General features: G+C 39.4%; 1 protein-coding gene across 3 annotated transcripts in view; it reads right to left on the reverse strand.

Annotated features, from left to right (window-relative positions):
- Positions 1-9,831: 9,831 nt before the first annotated feature.
- LOC137322495 (fibroblast growth factor 9) overlaps positions 9,832-13,526 on the reverse strand; it is a 44,809-nt gene continuing 41,114 nt past the window's right edge. For all 3 annotated transcript variants that reach the window (XM_067985415.1, XM_067985413.1, XM_067985414.1), the window contains one exon: positions 9,832-11,000. In XM_067985415.1, coding sequence (XP_067841516.1) covers positions 10,755-11,000 — 246 coding nt within the window. In that variant the 3' untranslated portion in view covers positions 9,832-10,754. The remainder of the gene's footprint in view (positions 11,001-13,526) is intronic.

Here is a 13,526-nt window from a genome sequence, read left to right on the forward strand (position 1 = left end):
ATCTGAAAGTATTGTTCCAAGTTAAGTTTATATTTTATATCCCTTTAAGTATCTTATATATCAGGTCCCCTCTAAAGCTATGTATGCCTCTATAAATCCACAGTAGAAGACAAGGCAATTTTCACTAACCATGAAACTTTTATATTAGTTAATAAATAATTCCTCTCTGCACACAATGGCCCTATTTACATAGACATGTGGATAGCAATTATTTTGCTAGTGCTTCAGTGGTTGCATTTTTAAAAAATCTTGCCAAGTAACAAAAGAACATTTTATTATGAAATTGTAATGGTTAATTCATTAATTATTTGACAAAATTCACCCCCTGAAAAAGGTGACCACACATAAAAATTATGAGAAAAACAATTCAAAGCCAAAGCTATGTCAAACAAAATTGTACAGCATTCATATGCAGTTAATTCATGATTTCCTCCATTGTCCAATTTTATAAGAATAATTTCATGATTTGACAATAATTTGACAAATTCCTAGGTTTGATTTAAATCAACAAAAAAATGTAAACTTGTCTGGAAAAAAATCCAATATACAGTGCTGTGTGTCAAAATAGAATTTTTAGTGGGGTGATGTTCAAAAAGGATTAATTCCACAGGAAGGATCACATTCAACAATTAACACATTCACATTAATAGGATCAACGTAAAAGGACGTGAAAGTGGCAAGATCAATCTGAGAATGTTATGCTAATTTTACAATCTCCTTAGAAGCAGAATATCCAGACCCAAAGTTAATTTGTAAAATATTATGGCTCATGCTCCATTCCAGTTATTGTATCATTTTTGATGTCTCCATTAGATGTGCATCAGGCTCAAAAAATGTGTGAACTTTATTTTTCTCTGATACTTAAATGCCATCAGAATAATAAGAATTTATTATGAATGGCTCCAAAGAAAATGGAATATTTTGCTATTTGCAACTGTAACATCAACACCAAGATTGGCAGTTTTCAGGTAAACAATTCCCCACCACATATAGTATAGAGAATCCTCTTAGGGATGATATTGGATAAAAGATTTAGAAATTAAGTCCCAGACAGTAAAAGAGGGTTTGTTGTATATGTCACAGACTGACAGCAGGCTGAATTCTCCATGTGACAAGAGTCTAAAGGTTAAGAAGTACACATTCAGTCAATACATAGCTTTCCTTTACAAGAGCTGCATTATTCATTTGCACAGTTTGCCAACTCACCTCACTTTATCAGTCACAAACAGAAACTAGCAATAGCACCTGATCTCATTTTTTATCATCTTTTTTTAGAAGCTTGACAGCAAAACCTTTGAGTCAGCAAGTGATGTGAATGAAACCCAGCCCAGTCGGGACTATGGATTGGCACTTCAGGTCTCCCTTGTGGAATCCCTCTTTTCATAAGCCTCTCACATCTGATGCTGTTGAGTTGGGGACTGAGCCCTGGGGAGCTGCTGACTGCTTCACGGTTCTGCCAACCATCTCATCAGATTATGTGTCAATGCAAAGGTCTTTAAAGGTCATCTGAACCCTCCAACTCCAGACCTTCCAACCCTGGCCAGAAGCCTCACTTTAATTCTTCCCTCTGTGGGGGAGCTGTCTGTCCGGCCCAGCTGAGAAACAACACATATGACAAATGTGATAGGATGGTTGGAGTCTTGACCTGCAATGAGACGCAGACCATTCGGTGATGATTCATATGTGTGCATTATTGCCTTTATTTTCGCTGGGGTGACTTATTATGGTTGACGACTGTGAAATTATCCATCTGTCCATAAAATAAAAATGCTGCTTTTGAGCTCCAGCTCATTTTTACCGATGTTTCCCTCATAAAATTCAGTGGAAAATGTCACTTCTGCATAGTCAGATGAACGCCATAAATGTTAACTTGTGAGAAACCAAACAGTGAACCCAATCACTCACAACTCACAAACATGTGCCTGCTACAGGAAGGCTGCAGTATTTGACTAATGTTTTAAAGTGATTTTCACATCTATTTGCCTACTTGTCATGCACATTGATTTTAATACAAACATCATGTGCTTTTGTTGAAACTATGTATCCTTCTCTGTGTTAACAACACTGGCATGTTTTTTATCCAGACATCAGGCGCAGAAATGATCAATCTGCAATTGGACACTTTAAATCACAAATTGATCAAATAGCCACGTAGCGCTTAGAAAACATCGAGAACGTAGTCTGCTGCCAAATAGCTCACATTTTCTATATTTCTCCAGAACTTACTTAAAAGCCTCATGTATTGGAAATCAGAATGGTGGGAGTGTTGAAATGATGGCCTTTGAAGGGGTTAACAATAATACATTACAGCTTTACCCAAGTTGTGTTTTAGGAACGTAAACTGATCCTTAAACCATTGGCTTGGTCAGGGCGCCGCCTCTAAATTGTAAGGAGCCCAGCTTTTTCATACTATTATTGTGTGACCACTAAGATTATTGTGTCACCATTAAACGTATGTATCTGTAAACATACTGAGACTTCAAAAACATTTTAGAATAGCCTCCAGTTGTGATGTACAAAAGGGCATTTTGGTGAAGTTCCCTTATTTTTATTTTTCAACTCTTTGAGTTGCAAGCTTCATTAGTGTTTGTTCATGGCATTTGGAAATACAATGCCTCCCTAATGCTCATTTACAGAATATAATGTAAACCTCGGTTCAGCTTTAGTGCCTGCTGTTATGGCAATTCAGCTTGTGAGACTAACGCATTGACCTCAAATCTTTCAAGCAGTAAATGTGCTTTGTGGTTTTCAAAATACATTTCAGACATTTTGCATCATTTAAGCTCTCAAATAAGGAAACATATAAAATGGAGTTAGTGAAATGTGTGGTCCACAGAACATTCCTGTTTTGACTTTGGTGCATACATGTTACAGCATAAATAATACTCTCAGTGTTGATTTAAATATTGTGTATTAAATAGGTAGTGCTGAGCACCACACATTAGAAACAATAACTGTACAGTTGATCCCAGCAACATTATATCAAAGCGTGTGTTGCAGATTTTGGCCTGAAGATTTAAATTTATGACTGTGGCAGGTCTCAGGCATTAGGAATGGATGGAAGAGCCAATAAGTGTTACAGTGTCCAAACAAAACTATGACATGAATGCTGTTTTCCCTAGTAGATGATTGCTCTACTTTCAAGCAGTTGTTTTCCAGCACTCATTGCAATACTTTGTAGCGTCTGTGATATGAATGTAGAAGTATGTTGGTCATGCTGTGAACACAAGCAATTAAGGCCTAGATCTAGAAGCTGTTGTAAATACTGAACCTCTGGTTTCTGTATTCATTAAAGGGACAGTAATCCTGTTGACATGTTTAGGCTACTTGTCAAATAAGAAAAACAAAACTTGTGAAGGTTTTACTAAAACAGTCAAATCAGATTAATTGGTAATTCATCTCATTGCTGTTTAAGAGATCGTGCTGTGTGCAAAATTGTCCTGTGTGCAAAATAACTGATGCATTTACCTACAATTATTGTATTCCAAACAGTGGTCAGCCTTGACTCAGTGGTAGCATTCTCACCTCTTAGGCAAAAGGTCATGGATTGAAACACCACTCCAGAAACTTGACATGTAGGTGCTGTACTGAGGGAGTGCTGCACTGTTGGAGGTGCCAACTTTCCCATCTGTCCCTCTTAAGAGGAAGAAAAAGATCCCATGACACTATTCAAAGAAGAGCAGGGGATTTCTCCCCTTGTCCTGGCCAACATTTTTCCCTCAACCAACACCACCAAAACAGATTAACTGGTCATTAACTCTTTGGTGTGTGCAATTTGACCGCTGCGCTTGCCTACATTACAACAGTGAATACACTTCAAAGATACTTTATTGGCCGTGAAGCACTTTGGGACATCCTGAGCACATGAAAAGCTCTATGCAAATGCAAGTTGTTTCTTTCTTAGTTCAATGTACGCGAAGCAGTTAAAAATGTTTCTGAGAGATGTGGTAAGGAGTTGTATAAAAGCAAATATTTCTTTCTTTATCTCTTCAAATGCTGCTTCCTTCAAAAAAAAGTAATCGCTAAGGGCTTTCCTAATGACCCTTGGATAAATACATGTGCCCAGTACTGAGCCACAAAGTCCAATAAGATCCCAGTCTTCATCACAGGGTCTGTATAAGTTATACAATTTCAGCCAGGCCAGAGTGGGGATACTATAATTAGCCTCAATGTGTCTGGGCTATGAAGCGTTAAATGACCTGCCGCCACTCACTGTCTGGGCCCATGTGTGAAGAATACCCACTTGAACAAGATTGTTGTTGCCCATGAAAATACACTGAAAACGTACCCGAGCATGTATCATTACCTTCAAAAGAAAGGGGGAGAAACTGGCAATAAAAAATATCAGTCCATTTATAAAAAAAATTGCTTTGAATTGGGATGGTTTTATAATATAACTTGACACGTGCTTACTTTCCAATTACTTTGCATGTTCAAGTGCTACAATGAGTCCATCTAACTGAGCTAGATGAATATCATCACTCCTCAGCATGGTTAATCAGATTATGGAGCACCAGGAGAAAATAAATAAAAGGAAAATAGATATTGGTCCACTGCCCCTGTGTCGTCAAACTCATTGTTTGGCATCCAGTCTTACAAGAGCCACAATTTCCTCCAGGTGAATATTGGGGAGACCGAAGCCATTGTCTTCGGCCCCCGCCATTAATTGTGTACCATTAATTCCATTCCCCTCCCTAGACACTGTCTCAGGCTAAACCACACTGCTCACAACCTCAGCATCATGAGGCTGAGCTTCCAATCCCATAACCTCTCCATCATAAAGACTGCCTACTTCCTCTTCTGTAACATCACCCAGCTCTACCCATCTGCTGCAGAAACCCTCAGCCATGCCTCTGTCACCTCCAGATTTGACTATTCCAATGTATTCCTGGCCGGCCACCCATCCTCCACCCTCCATAAACTTTAGTCATCCAAAACTCCAATGCCCATATCCTATGCTTCACTAAGTCCCACTCATATATCACCTGTGTCCTTACTGACCTGCATTGGCTCCCAGTCCGCCAATGCCTCAAATTTAATATTTTCTGGCTCATGTTTAAATCCATTATGGCTTCACTCCTCCCTATCTCTGCAACCCCCTCCCCCCCCCCCCCAAGCCCTATAACCTCCTCCCAAATCTCTGTTCTTTTCATGCATCTCTCCCCTTCACCCCACCATTGGTAGCTGTGCCTTTTTTTGCCTAGGCCCCATGCGATGGAATTCCCTCTCTCCACCCCGCCTCCTCTCCATTTGCTCTCTTCCTTTAAGACCTTCCTTAAAACCCACCTCTCTGACCAAGTTTTGGGTTACCCCTCCAACTATCTCCCTCTTTAGCTTAGCATCTATTTTTTTGATTACACCTTTGTGAAGCACTTTGGGATGTTTTTCTATGTTGTTCTTGTTACTTGGATTGAATCCTACTACTTGCAAGGTCTTCATGGGGAAATACTTTCTGTCTCACCTTTCCTCAGGTGGACAGAAGTCATGGCAAGAAATGTTCATGATTCGCAAAAATTAAAAATGCAAGAAAATAGGGTTGTGGGATTTTTTTTAAATGCTTAGAAAAATAAACATTCCAGTGATTTAACATATTGGTGTACCAATATGCTGTTGCCACTGTGTACTAGAATGTGGATTTGTGGTTTCCTACACACAAGTTCCTGGCCTCAACTTGGATCATTCTGTGGTGGGCACCCGGTGGAGAAAAGGCACCAAGCAGAACTATATGTTTTCCCACAAGGCGAGGGGGCAATGGATGGGTCACTCACCCACCTTCCAGCAAACAGATCAGAATTTCATTGGCAGATAACTGGAGATTAGCAGAGGGAGACCTAAACAGATGGGAAATAACTAGCAAATAAGGCTCTAAATACATTGTTAAAATTTAGTTTGAATATCACAATGAAATCCTGAAGAGGGACTTTAATGTTTGCTGTGTACACCTCAACATTTTTAGACCACGCTTATCGAAAGCTGCCTTTAAAATTAGTGGTGAAAAAGAATGTTGCATAAAATAGCCTAGTTGTGACAAAACCCAGCCCAGTAACAAAAGCAGTAGTGAGCTTGTCTCCTAACCAGACAGTTGAAGGTTGCAAAAGCCTCTTTGGCTTCAATCCACCTACTTTGGTCAGTCGAGTTCTCAGTTGAGGTATTAGTTGAAGCACAATGCTAAAAGTGATGGGGAGGCCAGCTGCCCCTCTTTGAATCCCACCTCGTCAGCCACTCTTGGATAACATTAAGACGTGTCACAAAGGAGCACATGATCCTAGACATTTGACTCTTTTACCTGTAGGATATGTGAAAACAAGCAACTTGTATAGAGATGGAAATGGGGAGATAAAATTTGAATCTAGGCAAAAGTCTAGTTGCTTTTTGAAACTGCCACAAAGCACATTCCCTTCAAGTAAGTGCATTTGAAAAGTGGGGTTTATGGCAAGTTGTCTGAAATAACCCACCCTCACCTATATACTTAAAGATTTTCATTACTCTGATATAATACTTTGATGGTCCAATATTAATTTATTAATTAAATTACATATTTAATTAGGTGTGCTGTGTTATGCAATAATACACACCTACCAGCCAATCACATTTCAGGAAATCAACCATGGCATTATATAATGAATGCTTAAATATGGCAGATACATTGACAAAGATCAGAATAAAATATAATTGTTATACATCACTATTACCTTTTACAACTCTTAGTCCATCAAGCTTGTATCACTACTTTAGCCCCTAAGGTAAAAGAACATTAACATTTCTCAGTGATCCTCCCACTAATTAGCACAGCCTAGTATATAAGGGTGTTCTACAAGTGTACTCATTTAACCGCCTTTAAGATGTTGAATTAAGTCAGACTGTAATGAGTCCTGTATAACCCTGTTGTGTCCTCACATGTTGCAGACAGATCTGAAGCATACAGATTGTAGTGCATTAGTGCCAGAAAACCCCACCAATTGATGGTCATCTGGATGTGTGACTTGCCTGCAGTTTCCCCCCCCCCCACCAACCCTTGTTATTTTTAAATGGAAGTGGCTGAAAGAGTTGGAATCCATGATACTTTTGGGCATTGCCGTTAACTAAAAACTGATATGAGGAGGAATCGGGTCTTTATTGGTAAATACAGTGGCCAGATCCTTAGAGGCTAGGGACATGTAGCTGGCACATTCTGCAAAGACTGCAACACAAAAGGCAAAAGTGCCCTCTGCCCTCATGGACTATGCATCAACCATATGAGATGCTCATGGAAACCAAGCATGTCATTCCCAAGGGTGTCTAGACATATGTGAAGCAAAATGAGCAAGACAAAAATAATTCAATACAATGTGCTACTACTGCGCCTCACAAAATATGTCACCTCTACCCCTGTTCTACTGGAAGATCAATGGGACAGTGCCAGTGCCTGCAGCTAAATATACACCCAAACTGAAGACATTTGGCAGATCAACATCCCAGACAAGGGTTTACAGATTTCATCTGGAACAGCTATGCTCATGATCTGTCCATCATGCTCGCTATTTTATTCCCTGGACTGTACCGCTGTGAAATGCTTTACCATTTGAAGTGCCTTATGACTAATCATTATTTGAAAAAACTGCAGGCATTCAAGGCAGCTGTATATAATCATGGAATCTTACAGCACAGAAGGAGGCCATTTGGCCCGTCGTGCCTGTGCTGGCTGTTTGAAAAAGCTGTCCAATGTAGTCCCACACCCCAGATTTTTCCCCATAACCCTGCAAATTAGTCCTCTTCAAGTACATGACCAATTGACTTTTGAAAGTTCCTATGGAATCTGATTCCACCAATCTTTCAGGTAGTGCATTCCAGATCTTAACAGCCCTCTGTGTGGAAAAGTTTCTCCTCATTTCCCCTCTAATTCTTATGCCAATTATTTTAAATCTATGATCTCTGGTTACCAACCCACTTGCCAGAGGAAACAGATTCTCCCTATTTGCTCTATCAAAATCCTTCATAATTTTGAATACCTCTATTGGATCTCCCCTTAACCTTCTCTGCTCTAAGGAGAACAATCCCAGCTTCACCAAGTCTCCAAATAACTGAAGTCCCTCATCCCTGGTACTTTCCTGGTAAACGTCCTCTGTACCCTCTCCAAGGCCTTGACATCCTTCCTAAAGTGTGGTGCCCAGAATTGTACACAATACTTCAGCTGAGGCCTAACCAGTGATTTGTAAAGGTTTAGCATGACTTCCTTGTGTTTGTATTCAATGCCACTATTTACAAAGCCAAGAATCCCATACATTTTCTTAACCGCCTTATCAACTTGCCCTGCCACCTTCAAAGATTTGTGAATATGCACCCTCAGGTCCCTCTGCTCTTTCACCCCTCTCAAAATTATACCATTTAGATTATGCTGCCTCTCCAAGTTGTTCCTCCCAAAGTACATCACTTCACACTTATCCGCATTAAATTGCATCTGCCATGTATCTGCCCATTTCACCAGCCTGCATATATCCTTCTGAAATCTGCTACTATCCTCCTCACTATTTACTTTGTTGTCAAGTTTTATATCATCCGCAAACTTCGAAATTGTACTTTCTATACCCAAGTCCAGGTCATTCATATATAACAAGAAAAGCAATTGTCCTAGTATCGACCCGCGGGGGACCCCACTGCATACTTCTCTCCAGTCAGAAAAACTCTGCTCACCACTACTCTCTGCCTCCTATCCCTTAGCCAATTGCGTACCCAAGTTACCACCATCCCTTTAATCCTTTGTTTTTGTTAAGTCTGTTATGTAGTATGTTATCAAATGCCTTTTGAAAGTCCATTTATACATCTATTACACTACCTTCATCAACCCTCTCTGTTACTTCGTCAAAGAACTGTACCCAAAGACAATGTCTTTACAATAGGAACTTAACTGCTTTTGCCTGACAAATTTCCAAAGCAGTTTCAGTACATTCAATAGTTTTTACATTGTCTGCATTGTAACTCTGGTTGACAATATTGCTTTAAAATAAAGTGAAGCATGCAGTCCATGTGCCTATGTTTTGCCCAAAGTCTGGGAACTAATATTTTCAGTAGTACAGTTTTCATTTTAAGTTCCTGTCATTTGAGCTGCAATAGATTGAATGCCAAATTAATTTGACTGACATGTTATTTTTCTATTAAGTTTCATCCCTGCAGGTACCTGTTTGTTACCAATCTCAGTTTTGGACACAGTGACACAGAGGCAAATGGACAGGGGCATCGTAATTCTTGCGAGTCCTTTCAGGTGTCGCTGAAAATGTGATTGTCTGTGCCCCTTAAATGTTACTTTTACCACAGTGACTACAGTAGAGATGGATGCTTGAAGAATTCAAACTAATGCACCATAGAGTTGCAGTTGTTCAGAGCCAATATTCAGAAAGGCTGTCAAATACTTTTTTGCACAAAGACTTAAAATACCACAAGAATCTTCAGCATTCCCTCTAAGGCTATGGAAAAGTCACACACTTCTCAGTCCAAAAGAAAATATTTTTCAGTAAAACTATGTTAAGAATTATTTTGTAATAATTATTATGAAACAGGATTTTTTAAATTTAATGTCCATTATTCAACTTTTTTTTTAAGAGTTCCCCAATTTCTTGGTAACTAATACTTAAAAGGAACGCTGGTCCTGATAACACTTTACCATGAATACAGGCCCAGGTATTTTACTACCAAAATCCGTTTTAAAACAGCAGTCTTTTGGTAATAAATTATACAACAGCAACAGTTAAAGATGTCTTATTTTTGAGATGCAGAATAAGCCAGATACCCAGTATTAACATAGAACTGTGAAACTGCGTCTGACAGAATTGGATATGAAAGAGACAAAGTAAAATCTGAAGACCCAACTTTATCTTTAATCCACGAGGGGGGAAGGGCGGAGGAGAGGGAGAAAGCCATGAAACAAGCAGTCAGAAGAGTGATACTCAATATAATGAGTGGTGTTCATAGTGTTACAATAACTTGGGCACAAAAGAGATTGTCACTTTCAGAACAGAGGGGTTACTGGAATCCTTTTATATCCATGCACCTTTACATTAACTCACATGAACTTACCACAGGTTCATAGTGGCCACTGGCATTTTTACACTTACAAAGCCTAAAGCTTCCGAAATGCCTATCTGGCCTGTACATATTTCATTAAAAATAAACTCTATATAATAAATAAATATATAAAATAAATATAATGTTGCCTTTGGAATTTCTATAAATAAATTTAACTTTTCTGTTTTTTTTTACTAAGAGGTCTTTGCTTAAAGCCCTATGGGGTAGTACCATTGACCTGGTAGATGAATAGTCTTTTTTTCTTTTTTTTAATCATTTTTTAAGTACGATTGCGTCCTCCATGCCATTATTAATGCAGTGTGGGCTTGAGCATGTCACCAGCCAGTATCCTGATGAATCAAAGTATGGCAGCTATGCTGATACACAACGAAATAGAACTGATCAAAAAAATTTAAAGCGTGTCCCATCTTGGAGCATGCATCAGGCCAGTTTTCTCCTCGGCATTTCATTATATTCCTCCCTCTTACACATTTTTTTTCAACCAAGCAAGTGGGCACAGGCTCACCTCTGGGAGGACAAACTTTAAGTGCAGAACAAAATCAGCGTGTCCCATCGAAGCCTCCATACACAATGCATGCGACAAAGTTTGGCAACAGTAGAGCTGATGTGATGACACAGCTAGTCGTTTAGAACCCACCACATGAACCCATTATAGTGGTTGCTTTTCAGTGGTCCAAACTTAAGGATTGTCTTCATCAACTTTGGCTTAAAACATCCTTGTATAATTCCGGTACTTTGTCAGGGTCCACTGGTCTAGGTAAAAAATGTGTGAATTTTTGATGCCTTTTAGTCCTAGTCCCTTCCCTTGGGGTTCCATCTTTGTTTAACGCGACAAAGTACCGTCTTCCAGTGTCCGCATGCTTGTATAGATTCGATGAGTAGGTATTATACCAGTTTTCCTCAAACTGCTCCCGGAAAACACACTCTGCAGTCAATTTCTCCTGCAAAATAGTAGAATCAAAACATAAATTTCGAGGTCGAGTGTAAAAATAATTTTATCGAACATATTGTACCATACAATCAGTGCTTATTAACAGCATAGGTTAAGGTGTCAGGTAAATTTGTTTTTTCAATTATCTTCCCTCCCCCTCTTCTCCCTTAAAGGTGCTGACTCATGCAAGGGTATAGCTCCACATGTGCTATCAGTCCTTCTGCCCTGCATCCAAGCAGCCATTGTTCGGGTGTGTGTCTTGACATTGATTATCAATGGTCTGTTTGATCATGGGAGGCATTACAGTCAAGCATGATCCTGTTGTCATTGGTATCTATACACGCACACTTTCGAGCATGGATCACTGGATAGTGAGCAGGATCAACCCTGGCTGACTTTTTCTTCACCAGTTTGCAGGCACAGTGGCCAGTTGTGGCATGCCTACTGCCAGCTTGGCTAAGTTCAGGCAACTCAATATAGACCAGGAGTTGAAAGTCCGGGCCTCTTCTACTTAAAATGGAATACAGAATCTTTTTTCCTCAAAAGTTTCAGTTTTAATTTTCATCCAAAAACTCTGGCCTATAACTCAGCGAGGAAGAATGGAGACACTCTGGTTCACATGGTAATATACATATCATACAGATATGCAAAGAATAGACAGCAACAGGTGGTGGTTTACAATAAAAAGTCCTACCAAATGACAATCTGACACATTAGGGTAATTTTCAACTGCAGCACCTGGATGGTAACCTGGTGGAGCGGATTGTCCGCTTGTTGTAGAACCCGCCAGATTTTCATCTTATCGAAGTAACTGGGATGAAAATCCGGTGGGTTCTACAGTGCCTCCCTTCATATTAACTGGAGTGACAGATACCAAAGTGAGCCTACTATGTCTGTCTCTATCTCTGTTTTGTGGGCAGCCTCTGCAATAGGGTCAAGCTGAAGCTGTGTGGGAACATGAACCTTCAAATTGTTAGATTGTTTAGCATGGCCACAGTGCAAATGGAAGACTAAGCAATGTATAATATTTAAATTGCTGGTGATAAAATCATAATATCAATAACCTTATGCCTAATTAAGGAATAATAATCATTTTATCTCAAGGGAGAACGGACACCTTAACAAAATAACTTATATTTCAAGTTCAATTATCAAAATGAAACATAGCCTTTAACAATGCCCATCACTTTACTCAATTATTACGCTCACTGAACTGCCTTTCTCAGATCTAAGGTGCAATTTGTAACTCAAGCACTTATTCCGAGAGTCAGACTTTGAGGTAGAAATTGGTCATTGTTGCACCCATTTGCCGGGGCAGAAAATGAGGGCAAAAATGACCTCAGGTGTGGGAGTACCTTCACCACATGGGCTGCAGCGGTTCAAGAAGGCAGCTCACCACCACCTTCTCAAGGGCAATTAGGGATGGGCAATAAATGCTGGCCTTGCTAGCAATGCCCACATCCCATGAATGAATTTTTAAAAAGACTGTACTGTAATTCAATATCACTATCAGCATTACTTTCAAAAAAACTGGAGATTTCTATGTACTTATTAATATTCTATAATTTAAAAATGGAGTCTTGGTTTCAGGAAGCTTTTTTTAATCAAGTAAATAAAAATGATGATGAATTTTTAAAATATCACACATCTATTTGTATTGAATTTTTTTAAATGATTTTTGTTTAATAAGGAGTATTGACAACATCATCGGGGAAACTGGATTGGAGAAGTTACTGAGCCCAAAAGTCAAAGAGATGAATGAACAGACACAGTTCAACAAAAAATATTGTTGGTGAACCGTGAAAGTGCTCAGCTGATATGAACTGAGATTCCTCTGAGATTTAATTGGCTCAATAATTGGGTTCAGTATCTCCTTCAAGACAGATCCTCCTCTCATGGTGCCACCAGCACTCCCGTTTAAACAAAAATATTGAAGAAGCTAACAGAAATAAATAAAGAAACCAAAAAAGTTTCTAAGATGTGGCAATGTAATGAGACGACATGTTGGGAGTTCCAGAGTGCTGTGTCATAGAGAGGTAGGATCAGGATTTGCCTCATTCAATGACTTCCTGATTTGAGTCATGCCATCTTACTCAGTCCCACCATTTGAGCAGAGGCTAGGCATTTCCCCATTGGGAAGGCAGGAATATCAGAAGAAGAGTCATTCCTGGTTGCTCTTACACACCTCCTAGCACCCACATACAGAGAGACTCTGGCAGAAGACTAGGAACAGGTAATCTGGCCATCTTCTCAATCAAGTATGGTGTGTGAACTGGGAATACCTAGAGATATGGGAAAGAAAATAGATGCTTTACCAAAAAAAAAGTATTAATGGTAGACTTCGTTTGTAGATGATTAAACCCATGAACACTAGTCCCCAGCTTTAATATATTGAGGGCCTGTATTTCCCACTTTGATCATGTTCAGATACCAGCTTTTAGATTATGGATTACCAAAGGCGGTTTTACACTGAAGGGATGCTGTTAATGGCAAGTACTCCCATAGTGGATGGCACTCAGTAATATTAAGAATCTGA

This window comes from Heptranchias perlo, chromosome 6 (assembly GCF_035084215.1).
Source record: "Heptranchias perlo isolate sHepPer1 chromosome 6, sHepPer1.hap1, whole genome shotgun sequence".
NCBI lineage: Eukaryota > Metazoa > Chordata > Chondrichthyes > Hexanchiformes > Hexanchidae > Heptranchias > Heptranchias perlo.